At 43.9% G+C, this 20,709-nt stretch overlaps 1 protein-coding gene across 1 annotated transcript in view; it reads right to left on the bottom strand.

Annotated features, from left to right (window-relative positions):
- The window catches only part of myt1la (myelin transcription factor 1-like, a), a 40,980-nt gene that overhangs the window by 11,345 nt on the left and 8,926 nt on the right, over positions 1–20,709 (bottom strand). Inside the window, exons 4-13 of the mRNA XM_038968728.1 lie at positions 14,846–14,957; positions 14,627–14,758; positions 14,438–14,569; positions 11,940–12,565; positions 11,425–11,843; positions 9,246–9,380; positions 8,508–8,598; positions 5,469–5,579; positions 4,909–5,135; positions 3,681–3,928 (exon numbers count right to left, since the gene is read on the bottom strand). Of these exons, the coding sequence (XP_038824656.1) occupies positions 3,681–3,928; positions 4,909–5,135; positions 5,469–5,579; positions 8,508–8,598; positions 9,246–9,380; positions 11,425–11,843; positions 11,940–12,565; positions 14,438–14,569; positions 14,627–14,758; positions 14,846–14,957 (2,233 nt within the window). The remainder of the gene's footprint in view (positions 1–3,680; positions 3,929–4,908; positions 5,136–5,468; positions 5,580–8,507; positions 8,599–9,245; positions 9,381–11,424; positions 11,844–11,939; positions 12,566–14,437; positions 14,570–14,626; positions 14,759–14,845; positions 14,958–20,709) is intronic.

Genomic DNA, 20,709 nt, shown 5'->3' with positions numbered 1-20,709 from the left:
AATAAATAGACTGAAAAGGAGAAAGATAGGGGCAATAAATAGACTGAAAAGGAGAAAGATAGGGGAAATAAATAGACTGAAAGGCAGAAAGATAGGGGCAACAAATAGACTGAAAGGAGAAAGATAGGGGAAATAAATAGACTGAACAGGAGAAAGATAGGGTCAATAAATAGACTGAAAGGAGAAAGATAGGGGAAATAAATAGACTGAAAGGAGAAAGATAGGGGCAATAAATAGACTGAAAGGAGAAAGATAGGGGAAATAAATAGACTGAAAGGAGAAAGATAGGGGAAATAAATAGACTGAAAAGGAGAAAGATAGGGGAAATAAATAGACTGAAAGGAGAAAGATAGGGGAAAGAAATAGAAAGAAAAGGAGAAAGATAGGGGCAATAAATAGACTGAAAGGAGAAAGATAGGGGAAATAAATAGACTGAAAGGAGAAAGATAGGGGCAATAAATAGACTGAAAGGAGAAAGATAGGGGAAATAAATAGACTGAAAAGGAGAAAGATAGGGGAAATAAATAGACTGAAATGAGAAAGATAGGGGAAATAAATAGACTGAAAGGGAGAACGATAGGGGAAATAAATAGACTGAAAGGAGAAAGATAGGGGAAATAAATAGACTGAAAAGGAGAAAGATAGGGGAAATAAATAGACTGAAATGAGAAAGATAGGGGAAATAAATAGACTGAAAGGGAGAACGATAGGGGAAATAAATAGACTGAAAGGAGAAAGATAGGGGAAATAAATAGACTGAAATGAGAAAGATAGGGGCAATAAATAGACTGAAAGGAGAAAGATAAGGGAAATAAATAGACTGAAATGCAGAAAAATAGGGGAAATAAATAGACTGAAAGGCAGAAAGATAAGGGAAATAAATAGACTGAAAGGAGAAAGATAGGGGAAATAAATAGACTGAAAAGGAGAAAGATAGGGGAAATAAATAGACTGAAAGGAGAAAGATAGGGGAAATAAATAGACTGAAAAGGAGAAAGATAGGGGAAATAAATAGACTGAAAGGAGAAAGATAGGGGAAATAAATAGACTAAAAAGGAGAAAGATAGGGGCAATAAATAGACTGAAAGGCAGAAAGATAAGGGAAATAAATAGACTGAAAGGAGAAAGATAGGGGAAATAAATAGACTGAAAAGGAGAAAGATAGGGGAAATAAATAGACTGAAAGGAGAAAGATAGGGGAAATAAATAGACTGAAAAGGAGAAAGATAGGGGAAATAAATAGACTGAAAGGCAGAAAGATAAGGGAAATAAATAGACTGAAAGGAGAAAGATAGGGGGAATAAATAGACTGAAAGGAGAAAGATAGGGGAAATAAATAGACTGAAAAGGAGAAAGAAAGGGGAAATAAATAGACTGAAAGGAGAAAGATAGGGGCAATAAATAGACTGAAAGGAGAAAGATAGGGGCAATAAATAGACTGAAAGGAGAAAGATAGGAGAAATAAATAGACTGAAAAGGAGAAAGATAGGGGAAATAAATAGACTGAAAAGGAGAAAGATAGGGGCAATAAATAGACTGAAAAGGAGAAAGATAGGGGAAATAAATAGACTGAAAGGCAGAAAGATAGGGGCAACAAATAGACTGAAAGGAGAAAGATAGGGGAAATAAATAGACTGAACAGGAGAAAGATAGGGGAAATAAATAGACTGAAAGGAGAAAGATAGGGGAAATAAATAGACTGAAAGGAGAAAGATAGGGGCAATAAATAGACTGAAAGGAGAAAGATAGGGGAAATAAATAGACTGAAAGGAGAAAGATAGGGGAAATAAATAGACTGAAAAGGAGAAAGATAGGGGAAATAAATAGACTGAAAGGAGAAAGATAGGGGAAAGAAATAGAAAGAAAAGGAGAAAGATAGGGGCAATAAATAGACTGAAAGGAGAAAGATAGGGGAAATAAATAGACTGAAAGGAGAAAGATAGGGGCAATAAATAGACTGAAAGGAGAAAGATAGGGGAAATAAATAGACTGAAAAGGAGAAAGATAGGGGAAATAAATAGACTGAAAGGAGAAAGATAGGGGAAATAAATAGACTGAAATGAGAAAGATAGGGGCAATAAATAGACTGAAAAGGAGAAAGATAAGGGAAATAAATAGACTGAAATGCAGAAAAATAGGGGAAATAAATAGACTGAAAGGCAGAAAGATAAGGGAAATAAATAGACTGAAAGGAGAAAGATAGGGGCAATAAATAGACTGAAAGGAGAAAGATAAGGGAAATAAATAGACCGAAAGCAGAAAAATAGGGGAAATAAATAGACTGAAAGGCAGAAAGATAAGGGAAATAAATAGACTGAAAGGAGAAAGATAGGGGAAATAAATAGACTGAAAAGGAGAAAGATAGGGGAAATAAATAGACTGAAAGGAGAAAGATAGGGGAAATAAATAGACTGAAAAAGAGAAAGATAAGGGCAATAAATAGACTGAAAGGCAGAAAGATAAGGGAAATAAATAGACTGAAATGAGAAAGATAGGGGGAATAAATAGACTGAAAGGAGAAAGATAGGGGAAATAAATAGACTGAAAAGGAGAAAGAAAGGGGAAATAAATAGACTGAAAGGAGAAAGATAGGGGCAATAAATAGACTGAAAGGAGAAAGATAGGGGAAATAAATAGACTCAAAGGAGAAAGATAGGGGAAATAAATAGACTGAAAGGAGAAAGATAGGGGAAATAAATAGACTGAAAAGGAGAAAGATAGGGGCAATACATAGACTGAAAAGGAGAAAGATAGGGGAAATAAATAGACTGAAAGGCAGAAAGATAGGGGCAACAAATAGACTGAAAGGAGAATGATAGGGGAAATAAATAGACTGAACAGGAGAAAGATAGGGGCAATAAATAGACTGAAAGGAGAAAGATAGGGGAAATAAATAGACTGAAAGGAGAAAGATAGGGGCTATAAATAGACTGAAAGGAGAAAGATAGGGGAAATAAATAGACTGAAAGGAGAAAGATACGGGCAATAAATAGACTGAAAGGAGAAAGATAGGGGAAATAAATAGACTGAAAGGAGAAAGATAGGGGAAATAAATAGACTGAAAAGGAGAAAGATAGGGGCAATAAATAGACTGAAAAGGAGAAAGATAGGGGAAATAAATAGACTGAAAGGAGAAAGATAGGGGCAATAAATAGACAGAAAGGAGAAAGATAGGGGAAATAAATAGACTGAAAAGGAGAAAGATAGGGGAAATAAATAGACTGAAATGAGAAAGATAGGGGAAATAAATAGACTGAAAGGGAGAACGATAGGGGAAATAAATAGACTGAAAGGAGAAAGATAGGGGCAATAAATAGACTGAAAGGGAGAAAGATAGGGGAAATAAATAGACTGAAAGGAGAAAGATAGGGGAAATAAATAGACCTAAAGGGAGAAAGATAAGGGAAATAAATAGACTGAAAGGGAGAAAGATAGGGGTGGAGAAAGAGAGCGAGAGCAGTGAGGGAGAAAGAGGGACAGAAAAGGAGGGCGGAAAGACAGTGTGAGAGAAGGGAAGAGAGGCTCAGAGAAAGAGAGAGAGAGATAAAGAGAGAGAAGGGATGTTGGACAGAGAGAGAGAGAGAGAAAAAAAGCAAGAGAGAGCTACGCAACGCCCCAGAGGCGGAGCTGGAGCCTGCCGGGTGAGAGTGAGCATGAGTCTGGGGCGTAGTCCTCCCTACCTGGGAGAGGAGATCCTGGGGCTTGCCTCCCAGGCCGTGGGGCATCTCCCTGCAGCGCGTGGACAGGTTGAGGATGGCCGTGGCGGCCATGTGGGCAGCCTCCATGTCGTGTGTGTAGTCGAAGCTGCTCTTACTGCAGGTGCTGCTGGCGCTGCTGCCGCCCCCTCCCCCTCCGCAGCTCAGACTGCTGCTGCTGGGAGCGTAGCTGCTCGTCGTGCTGCTGGCTGGGCTCTTACAGTAGCGCTTGGCTGCAGGGAGGGAGCACACCATACAGATCATACACAGACATATAGACACACATACGGTATACACATACAGTGCAGCCATCAGGGACAAGACATCATCCATGCACACACACACACATACAGTACACAGATAAAGTCACACAGAATTACGCCGAAGGCCAGATTTTGGCCCCGCCAATTAAAAAAAATTCAGAGATGTATAGAAAGACATGAAATATAGAAAATGTAAAGAATATATATATCTATATATACACGTTCTGTATATATAGATATAGATAGAAAGATAGGTAGATAGATCATTTCTAACACCTACAGAGAAGTCTTCCAGTGGATGGTTTGCTCCACGGTGAATGCTGTACCAGAGCAAATGATTGTGCTCTTGGTTGGAGAACGAGGCGAGGGAGACAGAGATGGAGAGCGCGAGGAGAGTGCTAGGAGGGAGAGAGAGAGCAACGAGCGAGAGGGATGGGAGCGGTGCGACAAGTGAATACGGGCTTCACAGTAAGGGCTTGTAGGCAGCAGAGTGTGTGAGCGAGTGGGGGAAACCAGAAACCTGCCCTAAAAGCATCTCCACGCTACGGGGAGAGAGAAAAACCTTGCATCCAGCAGCTCGAACATGCATCAGGGCCAAGGAAATGGGCTGTGTTCTATATTTATCTCCAATCCGGATTGGGGTTGTTCCATCTAATATGAACTATGCCATGCAGTATCAAATTGATGGAGATTAAATATAGCCTCAAAAATGGGGTTTTAGGAATACACATTTCAATCGTTTCTTTGCATTGTATATGTGTTGCATAGAGTTATTCAACACATTTACCTCATTGTCTTAGCAGTGCTCTAGAACCAGGGAGTAATGTTTGTGTTCCTGTCTGTGTTTGTGCATGTGTGTGTGCGCGCCTGCATGCGTGTGCCAACATGGGTGCTTGCATGTGTGTGTGTGTGTGTGCATGCGTGAGTGTGCATAGGCAGTCATTCCCTACCATCATATGCCTTAGACGAGAAGTCCCGTCCTTGGGGCTTGGGGACCAGGCTTCTCTTCCCCCCACCGTAGACGTGTTGCTGGCTGTCGTAGGCTTGGGCGTAGTCGAAGCTGGTCTTGGAGTACTTCTCCAGCTCCTTGGCCAGGTTGGAGCGCGGCGTGCTGGTGGAGACGTTATTTTTGTAACCGTACTGTGGGATCTCCAGCTGTTTCACAAAGCACATTGGCCTGGAAGATAACCATGGACAGGGGGGGGCGTGTTTGTGTACACGCGGTGAGAGCGGTCTGACTGTCTGACTGCATGGTGTACGTCCTCACTGAACCACTAGGGGGACTTCATTTGTAAGAGCAAAATCATGAGAGCTACCACGGTCGGCTATGTCCTGTCTATTGTATGTAGAATGTACATGATGTTACCGTATGTTCTCCCTTTCTACGTCTATATGAGGTATGAGAGATTGATGCAGGTCAGAGGTTACATTCACGGCTACCAGGAATGTACTGGGATGAGCGGGGAGGCTGGGGGAGTGGTGGTCATGTGATGAGGGTGTGAGTGAGTACCTCAGCACACGGTCTGAAGCCTGGTTGGACTTGGGGCCCCCGTCACATGGGATGTGCTTCTCCTGGACTTTAACCATCTTCTCTGCAGCAGCGATGGGGCACCCCGAGAGACTGCAACAGCATTCGCAAAACAGAGTGAGGCCTAATTGGCCAGAGCACACACACACACACACACACACACACACACACACACACACACACACACACACACACACACACACACACACACACACACACACACCACACCACACCACACCACACACACACACACACATACACACAGACACACACATATACACACAGACACACACACACACACAGACAGACAGACATCACTTGCACAGACATGTACCCCCCCACACACCTACACAGTCTGCCTCACCGATAACAGACACATCCAGTCAATCATCTAAATTTGGCTTTGATTTAAACAGAATTGCAAATGTTTTGCTATACGATGGGGCCCCACATATGAATTATGTATTTGCTATGGCCTAGTTCTTAATTGCAAAGCCGGAGCTTTGCAGATACATGTTATTGGCTGCCTGGGCAAGAGGGGCTGCTGAGCTTCAGAGAGATCCTCTTAGCTATATACCTCAGTCTTTTCAGGCATTCTGGGTAGGCACAGTGGGGAGAACTGATTCACCACAATGCCAGCTACTGTACGGCCTCACCTCTCCCCCTCTTGCTTCCTCATCCTCTATTTTCTCCTCGTTTTATTCCCCTTTCTCCCTCACATTTGCACCTCTTACAGTATATGAGAGTAGTTTTTCAAACGAAACTGGACTCAGTGGTAGACGTAACATAGTAAATGTAAATCCGGGACACTCCAACTAGTATGATATGTTAAGTTTTGAATGGTATGTATTAATTAGTGGATGTCCATCATCCATTTTGTATGATATGTTACGGATTCCAATTGGTACAATATGTAAAGAATTGCAATTTGTACATCATGTTACGAATTTGCTAAACATTTAATATGTTACGAATTCCAATTTGTTGTGGCTAACGTTAGCTAGGTGGCTAATGCTAACATTAGCTAGGTGCTAATGTTAGCTGGCTAAAGGTTACGGGTTAAAGTTAGGGTTAAGGTTAAGGTTAGGAGTTAGGTTAACGGATAAAGGTTAGGGTTAGGGAAAGGGTTAGCTAACATGCTAAGTAGTTGCAAACTAGCTAAAAAGTAGTAAGTAATTGCAAAGTTGCTAATTAGCTACAATGCTAAAGTTACCTGTGATCAGAATTAAACACGCAACCTTTGGGTTGCTAGACGTTTGCGTTATACCCCCACCCATCCGGCACGACCAACCATCCTACTATAGTTTTGCCTTAAGTAACCTTCTGTCTTATGTAACCATACCAAACGTAACATATCATACTAATTTGATTTGATTTACGTTTACTATGTTACGTCTAGTTTATGAGACCAGGCTGTTCATACACATACAAATCAGTCGTTCTCACAAACCGTCGCTGCTTTTGTGTGTGAGACAAATGTGGTGCCGGGGGCTTCTCCTAATCATTTCATATCCATGCGTGAAATAAAAATGTTATACGGCCAGCCCCGTAACACACACACACACACACACACACACACACACACACACACACACACACACACACACACACACACACACACACACACACACACACACACACACACACACACACACACACACACTCGCATACAGACACACGCATTTCAAAGTGTCAGAGAAATCTGTGAGGACCATGTGACAACCTGACAGAAGGACTGCTGTCAGTATCATAGTTTCCATGACAACAGCGAGGAGGAGAGAGACGAGAGACACAAAAGCTATACATCTCCATTTTTTTTCTCCATTTTGTTATGCACTGCTCCCCAACACTCCTAATGACTACACAGTGTGTGTGTGTGCCAGTCCCACAAGATGTGTTCTATATAACATGGCCTACAGCAACTGTGGGTGGAGAGGGAGGTGTGTGTTTGTGTGCGTGCTTGTGTGTGTGTGTGCATTGTGTATTCATAGTGTATGCCTTGTGTGTGATATTGTCTGCGTACCTACATAATGTACAGTGCCTTTAGAAAGTATTCACACCCCTTGACCTTTTCCATGTTTTGTTGTGCTACAGACGGAATAAAAAATATATAAAAAATGTCACTGGCCTACACACGAAGTGGAATTATGTTTTTCGAAATGTTTACAAATGAATAACAAATGAAAAGACCACACACATACGATTATCTGTAAGGTCCCTCAGTCGACCAGTGAATTAATTACATTTTGGATCAATATACCCAGTCACTACAAAGATACAGGCGTCCTTCCTAACTCAGTTGCCGGAGAGGAAGGAAACCGCTTAGTCATTTCACCATGAGGCCAATGGTCACTTTAAAACAGTTACAGTTAGTTTAATGACTGTGATAGGAGAAAACTGAGGATGGATCAACAACGTCGTAGTTAATCCACAATACTAACCTAATTGACAGAGAGAAAAGAAGGAAGCCTGAATAAAACATGCTTCAAATGCACTTCTCGACTGAGGGACCTTACAGAACATTTTATGTGTGTGGTACAGAGATGGGATAGTCATTCAAAAACCACTATTATTGCACACAGAGTGAGTCCATGCAACTTATTATGTGACCATTTTTACTCCTGTACTTATTTAGGCTTTTCATTTCTAATTGATTAGTAAAAAAAAATGCAAAAAAATGTATTACACTTTGACATTATGGGGTATTATGTCTAGATCAGTGACACAAAGTCTCAATTCAGGCTGTAACACAACAAAATGTGTAAAAGTCAAGGGGTGTGAATACTGAAGGCACTGTACCTGCTGACAATAGATTCCTGACCCTGAGACACACCGTACCTAGTGGCAGACTCCTATGGCACCCCCACATATACCAGTTTTGAATACTTTTTTCTCTTTCTTAGATCCTGGATAGAGATACCATTTTTATTATTATGTTCTATCAGACTATACATTGATTCCACTATTTTATTTTGTATTTTCTCTCCCAGTGCATGCTCTGCCTGGTTGCCAGCCACTCACCTGCGGTGGGAGTTCCTGTTGCTATTGACATGGCCACGCCCCGAGCAGCCAGGAGTAGGGCACTTTAGAACATTTTCATACATTGCAAGAACTTAGGACAGACAGGGAGAGGTGAGAGACAGCAAGGGGTTAGGAGCACCCAGAGTCAGTGGTTATTGTTCAACTATTATTAGGTAGTGAGCAGAGAAAGTGGCATGCACTGTTAAAATGTAATGTTGATGCTCATGCAGGCAGCAGAAAAAGAATGGATTCAATCAAGCAGCATTCAGAGGTAGTCGGGCATGTTGTTAGTCATTCGGCAGAATCTTGATCGACCAATCAGGTGGGATTGAAAACGGTATCTAGGCAGACGTTAGCTGTACTAACTAATGTTACATAGTACATTATGTCCTTTACTGAAGCAGAGTTAGAGGTACGTCTGGTTCACATAAGTAGTCTCACAAAGCGATGTGCATGCCATTAGGTATCTGATCTATGGAGGAGACATTACTTTGCATGCAGGCATGAACAGTGATCAAGCAGGGTGAAAGCAAAGAAAGTGAGCGCGGCCCCATGCTGATCGGAAGACGACCTCATGTGTCAACCCAACACGAGAACCATTGAAGGGCAATTGCTGGAAAAGAGTTACCCAGAAACTCAACAGAAAATGAGATCCAACTAAAAAATGCAGGCGATGGGAGGGCAATGCTCAATCCAATCTCCCCAAGCAGGACATAAGACGTTTTCAATGGGACTTACTCTCTGGTGGCACCCTGTCCTTGTGGGGGCAGCCTGACAGGCTCCTGTGGTGGGGGTAGAGACCCGTGACGTGGCCTGTCCCATCGCAGCCCGGGGTCGGACACTTACTCTCCTTCTTGTCCCCCCTTGCAGAATCTACCAAGAAGAACAATATTGGGGTTTTAAAAATTCATCTCACTATCTAGGTGAGCATTGCATCCAGGGTACTACAGTATGTCACCGCTATTAATCCCATTACACTGTTGTTTAATTTACTGCATTTAGAGTGTCATAAATTCATATCGGTTTTTAACAGTATTATCCCCCCAAATTGGCCCTAGTAGTTAGGAGGTGGTAAGAAGCAAACACTAAAAAGTATCTAGAACCTAAAAGGGTTCTTCGGCTGTCCCCATAGGACAACCCTTTAAATAACCCTTTTTGGTTCCAGGTATAACCCCTTTGGGTTCCATGTAGAACCCTTTCCACAGAGGGTTCTACATGGAACCCAAACGGGTTCTACCAGGAACCAAAAAGGGTTCTACCTGGAGACAGCCGAAAAACCCTTTGAAAAACGTTTTTTTCTAAGAGTGCAGACTACTCTCACCTGTTTAACATGTAATTGCAAGCCCCCTCACCCCCACACTCTCACATAGGAAAATTGGTGCAATAGTTCAATCCCAACACCCCAGAAATGCAATTTCATATTTCATAAAAAAAATGTACACGCTGTGGCGATAACACAGAATGACTAAGCCTGTGTGAAACTGGCTTATCAGTAGCTCTCCCATATGTATATCTGGAGCTCGCTATCGCCCCCATCTCCACCAATCGTCAATGGTGCCCCCAAGGACAAGGCACAAACCCAACCACGTTGAGTACAGAATGTGTGTATAAGCATTGTCCCAAAATGTTTTTATTCTGAAATACTAATCAGTAGTCCCGACCCCATGGCAACATTAGAAAAAGGCCATAGTCCCTTCCTTTGATGATGAAGACTTTGAATTTAAAATGATTCATTGAGGATAGATTTTTATAATGTTATTATGGCTATTGGAAAAAACAAATAGCATGTCGACAGATCTGTAGGGTCCTACCAGAGCCTTATACACATAGTATAGCCAGCTATATGTTCTCGAGACTGAAATTATGCATACTAATCCTATTCCTTGAGAATTCCCCCCACTAGCTTCCTATGCTAATGGAAGATAATTACATACCATTAAAGTACATATCTGTGATAACCGACGATGGGTGGTCCTTATTAATAGTAATTTGAATCGTGCCATTCAACGGTCTGTGGCTACTGATGGCAAGACGTGTTGTTGGAGACTTAGAACAATGGGCAGAATTATCTAGAGAAATGACTTCAAATGGCTTTGGATTTCAACTACTAAAATGTCACCGTTGGTTCAACCAGAGCAGACCAGTATCTGCAGTATTTCACTTTTAGATCAACGTCCATTGTGTCCATTGGAATGTCACTCAAAACACAGCATCACAATCCAACAATCATGAACGCCATGTGCCACCGCCACCCCCCTGATGCTAACGTAATGACCCTGTCTGAAACGCTACCCACTGATCTGCTTTGAAGCTTTCTTATGGGTTAATAAATGCACACACAGAGACGGGACGACTCACTCCCACAGGCGGTGGGGGTGTGTATCAGAGTGGATTTAAAAGAAATAGGCCGTGGATGGAATCCCGCAGATGAGATTTGCTGTCCTAACGGGCCTTGCAGATTGCCATTACTCATGCCTGACAAGCCAAGCCTCTGATGTTAGCATGCCGGCCTATTTAACAACATAAGCTTGCAGTCGATGCTGCTGCTGCCACTGCGATATGCAGCGTTGAGACCAGCCAGGGGAAATGTGTCCGTCTACTCCCAGCGAGGAGCTGAACTACTGGGCAGGGGTCAAGCAAACGTCCAATGTTATTAGATTCATGAGCGAAATAAGACGTCAGTTACACTGCTTGATGTTACGTAAGTCTGTTACTGTGGGGCCTGTTGGTGCCTGCTGAAACACTATCAGTAGGCCAGGGCCTGTTAGCCTTTGAGTGTTAATTAAATATAGAGGCGGTCCAGTTTGACTGAAATGCAGTTAGCACTGTGTGGATCATCAATACTGTACACAACAGGGTGAGGATACTAGCTGACATGTCGTGAATGGGTGTGTTGAGATTTTCAGGGAGTGGTTACCTTTAGGGTAGTATGCTCTCTTTGACCCATCGTGGTGCATTCTGGACTTGCGCTCCTCCGCCCCGCTGCTCTGTCTGGGGCTGTGCTCGCCGTGGTGGTGGTGATGATGATTGTCCCTTCGGGCCACCATATGATGTCCCTCCGAGGCCATGCGGTCCCTCATGACCTTGGCTCGCTCTGACTCCATGGCGATGGCCTTCTCCAGCAGGGACAGGTTGCCTTTGGTCATGTCGAAGGCCTCGTCCGAGCGGTCCGAGGCCACCGATGTGGTGTCCTCGTCCGCGTCCTGGTGGCAGCTGGCCGAGTAGCCCCCCCTGGAGGCCGGGCTCAGCTGCTCCTCCAGCTTCATCAGGTTGACCATGTCCGAGTAGCTGCGCTCCAGGGACCCACGCTCGTCTGGCTGCTGGCCCTCCTGGCAGCTTTCGTACCTGGGCAGGTGGTGGGCCTGAGCCGGAGGCTGGTGCTGAGCCTGGTGGTGATGGTGGACGGTTTGATGCTGCAGGTGGTGATGGGACTGGTTAGGGTGGTGGTTCTGATGGGCCTGGTGGTGTTGCAGGCCGGGGTGTCCAAGGCGGTCGGAAGGCGATGTCTCGCTCAGCTTGCGGGCCAGGTCGAAGCACTGGTTCCTCAGACACTCCAGACTGCTGAGGCACACCTCCTCCTCGCTCTCCTCAGCCTGACCCCTGACGCCATGGTGGTGGAGTCGCCCATTGGGATGCCTGCCATCCTCCAAACCGGCGCCTTCTGGGTAGCCATCATCGGGGAGCACAGCGCCGTGGCCCTGCGCCAACAGCTTGAGCGAATCCACCGTCTCCCTGACCACGTCGCTGTCCAGATCCACGCTCAGCTTGCCCTTCCTGCCCCCGCCGCGCTCGTTGCCCTCTTCGTCATCATCATCGTCATCATCGTCCTCGCCGGCGCTGTTGGAGGAGTTGCTGTTCATCTCTGACTCGGTCATGGCCTGGTAGGCGGCGTCCTCGGCGATCTTCCCCAGGTTGAGAAGGGACTTGGCCACCAGCTCATCATAGTTTTCATACTCTTCACCATTAGGGCCGACGTTAGGGCCAGGGGCGCTGTTGTTGATGTTATCCTTCTGTCCCGTAGGGTGATGCTTTGATTGTCCGCCATTTTTGTGCCGGTTCTCTGTGGTCAGGAAAGGAAGGATAGACCTTTCAGCCCTTACTATAGTTGGGTAGATGAAGAACTAGCCCGTCATAGTTGAATTCTTTGGGATATTAATATAATATTCAACATTTTTCAAAAACATTTATGCCAGTTATGTGATGTTTACTGACTACTAAGCCCTTAAATGGCCTCAATGTATTAATGTATATTGGTTTGGATATTAATGATCACATTGAATTGATTATGTTAGAGAGATTTAAAGGACAATCTGCAGTTGCTACGTCCGTTTTTGGACTTATGTCTTAATATAACTTAGAAAATGCCTCATGAGCTTAGTTCAACTGCCGTACACCATCAGAATCCAAAATATAACCTTGTTTTACTCCAATGATTGTAAACAAAGTAAATGTAAACAAACACTGTGTAGTCTTAAAACATGGTTAAAACTATAATTTTGATATCGTGGATGTTCAGTCCTTGCATCCATAGCTCTGCATTTGAGAGTGGTTACATTACACCAACCCCATCCCTCAGCTTTTTACTGAAAAAGTGTCAGGGAGGAACCTTTGTTATTGTTTCAACTGCTGATTGCCCCTTTAATACTTTGATGTTGTAGACAGGGTTCTAAAAAAAACACCAAAAAAACAAACATGACTGAACAAGATGTAAAACAAATGGTTAACAACCCGCAAATAGTTTTTGAACGCTCGCGACATGGTTTATGAGTGTAAAATGCGGGCCCCCCCAAAAAACATTGCGGCAGTAATATGGGTCAGATCTTTTGAACTGTTTAGACTAGAAACGAGCAGTTTTCGCTGTAGAAATTGTGCAAGTATGACGCTAACGAATCTGCGCCCAGGTAACAATAGTACAGGGGAAACCTTATCATTAAAAAGTACATATATATATGTAGAGAGAGAGAGAGAGAGAGAGAGAGAGAGAGAATTTTGGGAGGGACTAGTGCTCCCAACTAAAACCGCAGGTCATATAGCAAAATATTTTTTATTTCTAAACTGGTCGCACTTTAGAGACCTGGTTGTAAATCATATATTTGGCCAGTCATTGCCTGTATAAAATCCCTCAAATAAATCCAAAGTATATAGTATGACTAATGAACCAAATGCTTTCTAATTCTTCCATTCTTCACAAAACATATAATCCAGAGCTTCTGAGAACCATGTAACACCCTCACCTAATACGTTTCAGTGTTGATTTTAGGGACAGCGGCAAATGAGACAGCGGGAAGGAATGAGAGAGACGTATGAGGTGTTCTGATTCGGGAGCCCAAAATATCCTCGAGAGAAGCCATTTCCATGGGAGGAAAGGGGGGGGGGGAGACTGAGCACATGTGACACATCCGCTGAGACGGGAGTGTGTGGGAGGGGAGAGGGGAAGGGGAGTTAAATAACTCAGAGAGCTCCTCTCGCCATTGCTCTTGAAGGCACTGTCAGAAACGATTGAGGACACGCAGAGGGAGCGAGAGCGAGGGAGAGGGCTGATGGAGGGAGAGCAGGCACATCTGGTACACTGAAGGTAGAGGACCTCTTACTACACCCCCCTCTCCTCCTGAGGACCCTATTGGCCACATGTTCCCAGATTGACCATCATGCCTCTCTCCCTCCACCCTGACAGTCCCATTTCAACAACTCAATTCTCTCTGGGATATTATGCCTCCATCTCTCCATGATTGGGTATGGCTCTCACTGGCCACATCAAAGGTGCATCGCGTTGATAAGAAGTATATCCTAGACTCAGGGATGTAATTTCAAGTGGCAGCTTATTAGTGTAGCAAATATCTCCCAGCTCCACCCAACACTATTACCCTCTTATTTCCCCAGAAACAGAACATTGGAAATATGGACTCACCTGGCTCATGGTGACTCTGGACCTCTTCTTCCTCCTCCTCCTCTTCTTCCTCCTCATGTTCATCTTCGTCACCCTCATCCTCCTGTTCCTCTTCCTCTTGCTCCTCCCCTTCCTCTTGCTCTTCATCATCCCCATCATCTGCTTCCTCATCTTCCTCTATCCCTTCCTCCACCTGTTCCACCTCCACTGGCCCTGCTACCTCCATCTCCACCTCATCCTCCTCCTCATCTGCCTCTTCTCCTTCCTCCTCTTCCTCACCTAGCTCCCCGTTATCCTCAGAAAATCCTTCCTCCTCTATCTCTTCTACCTCTTCCCCCTCCTCCCCTTCCTCCTCTTCTCCTTCCTCCTGAATCTCCCCATCTACCTCCCCCTGCTCCTTCTCCTCTCCCTCGTCCATGGGTTCAGGCTCATAGGAGGGGAACATGGCAGCAGGGTTCAGCTCTGGGTCGGTAGGGGTTAAGTAGGGCCTCCTCTTGGGGGAAGGCTCCAGAGGCTGTTTCTCCTGGGTCTTCCTCTTCTTGGCCAGGGGGCAGCCATAGACACTATACACAAGACATGAGAGGAATAGAGATGTGTTCAATGGTCTTAGTAAGGTAAGTGTTCTATATCTAGAGATATATAGATAACTAGAAATGTAGAGATATCTAGATACCGTGATGCCGTATATTGGCAATCTGGCACAAGGTAAATTACATGATTTCTGTTTCATGTTACAATGCAATAGCATTGTGATGACGTCAATCATTGCATAATGTCAACTAAACAAGAACGGAAATACATATTTCCAAACCAATTTTACATACCGTAATTTTGGGGAAATGCATGCTCTACTTCACTTAAATTCCTTAAATTCCCAAAAGCCACTGCATTGCGGAAAGCAAGAAGACTTAGTTTCGAAGACTCAGCCTCCAAACCAAAAGCTTATTCAACCAGCCCTCAATTACACAAATCCCATAATAATCATTAGCTGTTGAGAAATTCTACTTTAATTGCTCCAAAACAGCGATTGCAATTATGCACGGTTTTAATGTGGGTTTTGGGGAATCAATTACTCTATTTCCATATGAAAGGGCTTATTTGTATTGAGGAAGGGAGAGTAGAAGGTTGGTGTTCTTTATCAATGAGACTAGAATAGACAGTGATGATATGCCACAGTTCTTTGTGTGAATGTAGACTAGAAGTAGTCGACCTGGAATCCACACTCAATATCATATGTTTCATTATTGTTGACGTGAAACAATAGTAAAACAGAGCGATGTTCAGTGTGGATTCCAGGCTAGAAAAGCAGGACCACACCTGAAACTCCGGTGCGGACAATACAGATATAACAATTACACTTGGTCAGACATAGTGAGATTTCAAATGTATTGTCATTGTCTCTTGTATAGAGAATTTCCAGTCAAACAAATATACATTGTCCAATGTTTTTCTACTGTATGTGCATCAAAACATCAAAACATGACTAGGAACGCCGGTTATACTGTGTAGAGGCCCATCCGTCCTGTATATTTTCCTCACAGTCGTGCATGCAGCTCACATGCTTGGTTAGGAGTCATCGGGCTGTGAAATGGCCCACATTTCTACTCTCTTTACCGCCGTTTATCCGCCCTCTCACTCAGCCAATGGATCCGGCCTAGCCTGCTCTAATGTGTGCAAATCGTCAGTCTCGGTCAGACTGAAGGACCACCGGCAATCGGCACAACAACAATGCATTCCCAGCTAATGGGCCTCTCCATCTCTGCTCCATTTTGAATTATACACAACAGTTAGGGTACATACATATAACCGCCCCACACACAACGTATCACCCGTGCAACTGGTAGATCCATTTCTTATTGTCGATTCAGCTGTACAGACTAGAGAATAAGAACAAAAAGAAGGTGCCAAAGATGTGCAGGGAGAGCACAGGCTGTGGTCAGAGAGGGATCCATTTTCATTTGCATTCATCTGACATTTATTTTGCCCTGGTGTCTTCCCCTCGTATGATCCCTCTCTTCCTCTCTTCCTTTTATCCTATAATCTCTTGTGGACAGACCACGTAAACATAAATGGTACCTTAGATCTGTCACGATACAACGGGATGCGTGAGATTACCAACAGCATTAGATCCGGTGCCTTGGACAAATCATTATTTTACAGGTGTTAGCATCTTTCGAAATTTGGGAAAGAAGAGGGGGCATTTGGCCCGTAGACTTGTCTGTAACTTGCAAAGAGAGAGGGAGAAGCTCTTTGTTCTGGTTCCGATCCTCGTTCCATCTCTTCAATTAACATGTATGGACCCAGAACTTAATCGAGCATCTGACCAATTACGCAAGACTTTAGTTCTGGGTTAACCAATATTATTTATCTTATAGCTGTTAGGCAAACAGCTTGTGGGTGCAGACTGTCGTCTGTCTCAGTGTGTGTGTGTGTGTGTGTGTGTGTGTGTGTGTGTGTGTGTGTGTGTGTGTGTGTGTGTGTGTGTGTGTGTGTGTGTGTGTGTGTGTGTGTGTGTGTGTGTGTGTGTGTGTGTGTGTTTGCTTGCTTGCAAGCGTACTTGCGCATGCATGTGTGTGCGTGTGTGTGTGCATGCTCGGCTCAGTATGACCTTGGACACCTCAACGTCTCCCACAGGCAGGCCACACCAATTAAAATTCCACAGGTAATTAAGCCACATTTGAATAAGGGAACACTGCAGACATGTTGGAGAGGGATTGTGCTGTAATTATGTGGAGGGAGGGAGGGAGGGAGGGAGGGAGGGAGGGAGGGAGGGAGGGAGGGAGGGAGGGAGGGAGGGAGGGAGGGAGGGAGGGAGGGAGGGAGGGAGGGAGGGAGGGATAAGAGATGTCTACGGCTTTCAGTGCTGGGGAGATAATAATGACTTCCCTCAGAGAAATCTCCTGTAGAACAAATCCTCTGGTTTAGTCCTCTGATGCCTGAAGAAAATCATCAAGTTAGAGCCTTTTAGAACCTGAACCTTTTCTGGAGCTTCTGTCATCAGTAGCCTCTATCGAGGCATATAAAATCTAGCTCCGTCAAAGTAGGAAATACAGAAATCTCTTTTTTAGCTAACAATTTCAAACATTTCTATGGGATTGGTGCTGTACAAGTTTATAGTCTCAACTGAATTTCTGAATTGTTGCAACGTTACCTGTCTCCTTTAGTTGGTTGGGTTACCAAAGGCATGTTCCGGCGGTTTCCATGCTACCATAAACACTGTTCACTAGCTGCACATTGCCATAACGGCTCATGGCACCACAGGGGTGTGTGGGCGAGAGCGGCGTGCGGCTCTCGTTGTATATGAGTTGCCATAGGAGCGCCCTGCTCTCTGTGCCCTATACTGCAGCAGCATCCACAGGCATGTGTGGCACAGCGCTGTCACCATGGTGATCTCCCCCTCAGGAGTGGAATTTGCCATCCGAGCAGACTGACAGCGCGGGAGAGAGAGAAGGAGAGAGAGAGAGAGGGAGAGGGAGAGAAAGCAGTGATTCTGAGTCTGACAGACATCGCCCTCTCTCCTCTTCTTCCCCTCCCTCTCACCCTTCCTCCCTCCCCAAAAGCATAACAAAAGCAGAGCTGGTATTCTGCATTCTGGAGGGCTCTGGATGTCACACTGCAGCGCAGGCGCCCTCAGTTCCTCCCTACTGCATAGGCAACACACAATATATGTCTGTAGAACGCTGTGATGGAGATTCTCTGGCTATCTAACACGTACAGACAACAACCAACAGGCTGCAGTGATTGACTACAATTCCTGAAGACAAATAATGAATGTTATGGAATGTCAGCAATAAGAGTATCTGACAACCGTGCTTGATTGGTCTGAGTATTTCTTTTGAATATGTGTTTTATATTAGCTGTTTATTTACTATTTTGAATATATGGACAGATAGGAAGCAGATAAATGCCTTGAATACATGTCCAGTCAGCATTGACTACATTTTCCATGCAGCAATGGTGTGGCTAAGAATAATGGATCCAGGAAGTACTAGTGAAATCTTGAGTCAGGACAGAGAGGAAGAGATGAAGCAAGAGGGTTTACTCCACCCAAAATCTGTCCACAAAAATAAGACCACGAAGTGAGGAATTTTAGTATGGAGGTAAATGATAGTGTCAAATTTGGTGACCAAACATGTAATCGTTAATGTGCTCCATGAAGCTTATTTGATCGAATAGAAGTTTCGTAATGGTTGGTTGTTAAGCACTGATATAAGTGGATGCACTTGGCATTTCGGCAACTTTGAAAGAAATGACTTTATATCTGAGTTGTGCCAGTTGTTCACACGTGTACCTGCTCTCTCATTGGTTAGAATGACCTCGGTCATCAGTTGAACAGTGTTTCCTCCGACACATTGGTGCAGCTGGATTCCGGGTTAAGCGGGCGAGTGTTAAGAAGCGCGGTTTGGCGGGTCATGTTTCGTAGGACGCTTCCCGAGCCCGTTGGGGAGTTGCAGCGATGAGACAAGATTGAAATTGGGGAGAAAAATTTGGTAAAAAATAATAATAAATAAATAAAAAGAATGGTCCCACCTGATCTCGCCTCCTGCCGCCTGCCTTCAATCTTTGACGACATGTATTTCCATTGTTAGAGCAGCCACTCAAATATCTTGTCAATATAATAGACATCTTTGGTCAGAATGAGTCCTCCTCAGCTCAGGTCCTCTGATGTGCCTGAATAAGAACATCCATCAGACCAATGTCATCAGCCAACCTACAACACCCATCACTGATGCAAAAAAGTCCTCATACACACACAGACACACACAGACACACACACACACACACACACACACACACACACACACACACACACACACACACACACACACACACACACACACACACACACACACACACACACACACACAGACACTCTCACACAGACACTCTCACACACACACACACACACACACACACACACACACACACACACACACACACACACACACACACACACACACACACACACACACACACACACACACACACACACACACACACATATATATAAACACAGACACATTCAGGCTACCAGTATAAATGTTATCTTTGTCGTAGCAGCAGAGGAGATTGAGGAGGATGGAGGAGGACCTCATGTCATAGTTTTGTGTGAAGAGGCAGTATAGTGCTTCACAGGGAAAAAAAGCACACATAAAAAGACCTCTGGATAAGATTCACAGTTGAAAACAGTTATGGATAAATCCGTAAACAGAAATAGACTACAAACAAACCCCTCAGACCCTTAGATTAGCATACTGTGTAGCAAAAAAGACTTGCCTCCCAATCCCCAATTCCACAAAACATGTGTAAATATTGGACTATAAATTGTGCCTTTCTGTATTATACTTATGCTAAAATGTTTATTAGTTCTTATTGTTGTTGCATTGTTGAGAAGGAACCTGCAAGTAGGCATTTTGTTGGACGGTGTATACCATGTGTGTCCTCTACATGCGACTAATACAACCTGAAACTCGAGAGTTGAGGACAAAATGACATGAGTCTCCCACACAGTTCAAGGCCCATCTGTTGGTTAGCTAAACAAGAATATGATTCTTCAAGGCCCATCTGTTGGTTAGCTAAACAAGAATATGATTCTTCAAGGCCCATCTGTTGGTTAGCTAAACAAGAATACGATTCTTCAAGGCCCATCTGTTGGTTAGCTAAACAAGAATACGATTCTTCAAGGCCCATCTGTTGGTTAGCTAAACAAGAATACGATTCTTCAAGGCCCATCTGGTGGTTAGCTAAACAAGAATACGATTCTTCAAGGCCCATCTGTTGGTTAGCTAAACAAGAATACGATTCTTCAAGGCCCATCTGTTGGTTAGCTAAACAAGAATATGATTCTTCAAGGCCCATCTGGTGGTTAGCTAAACAAGAATACGATTCTTCAAGGCCCATCTGTTGGTTAGCTAAACAAGAATATGATTCTTCAAGGCCCTTCTGGTGGTTAGCTAAACAAGAATACGATTCTTCAAGGCCCATTTGTTGGTTAGCTAAACAAGAATACGATTCTTCAAGGCCCATCTGTTGGTTAGCTAAACAAGAATACGATTCTTCAAGGCCTATCTGGTGGTTAGCTAAACAAGAATACGATTCTTCAAGGCCCATCTGTTGGTTAGCTAAACAAGAATACGATTCTTCAAGGCCCATCTGTTGGTTAGCTAAACAAGAATACGATTCTTCAAGGCCCATCTGTTGGTTAGCTAAACAAGAATACGATTCTTCAAGGCCCATCTGTTGGTTAGCTAAACAAGAATACGATTCTTCAAGGCCCATCTGTTGGTTAGCTAAACAAAGAAGAATACTACAGTA

This window comes from Salvelinus namaycush, chromosome 29 (genome assembly GCF_016432855.1).
Source record: "Salvelinus namaycush isolate Seneca chromosome 29, SaNama_1.0, whole genome shotgun sequence".
Classification (NCBI taxonomy): Eukaryota; Metazoa; Chordata; class Actinopteri; order Salmoniformes; family Salmonidae; genus Salvelinus; species Salvelinus namaycush.
Note: the sequence above shows the minus strand (reverse complement) of the source record. Positions and strands in the feature narration are given on the sequence as shown.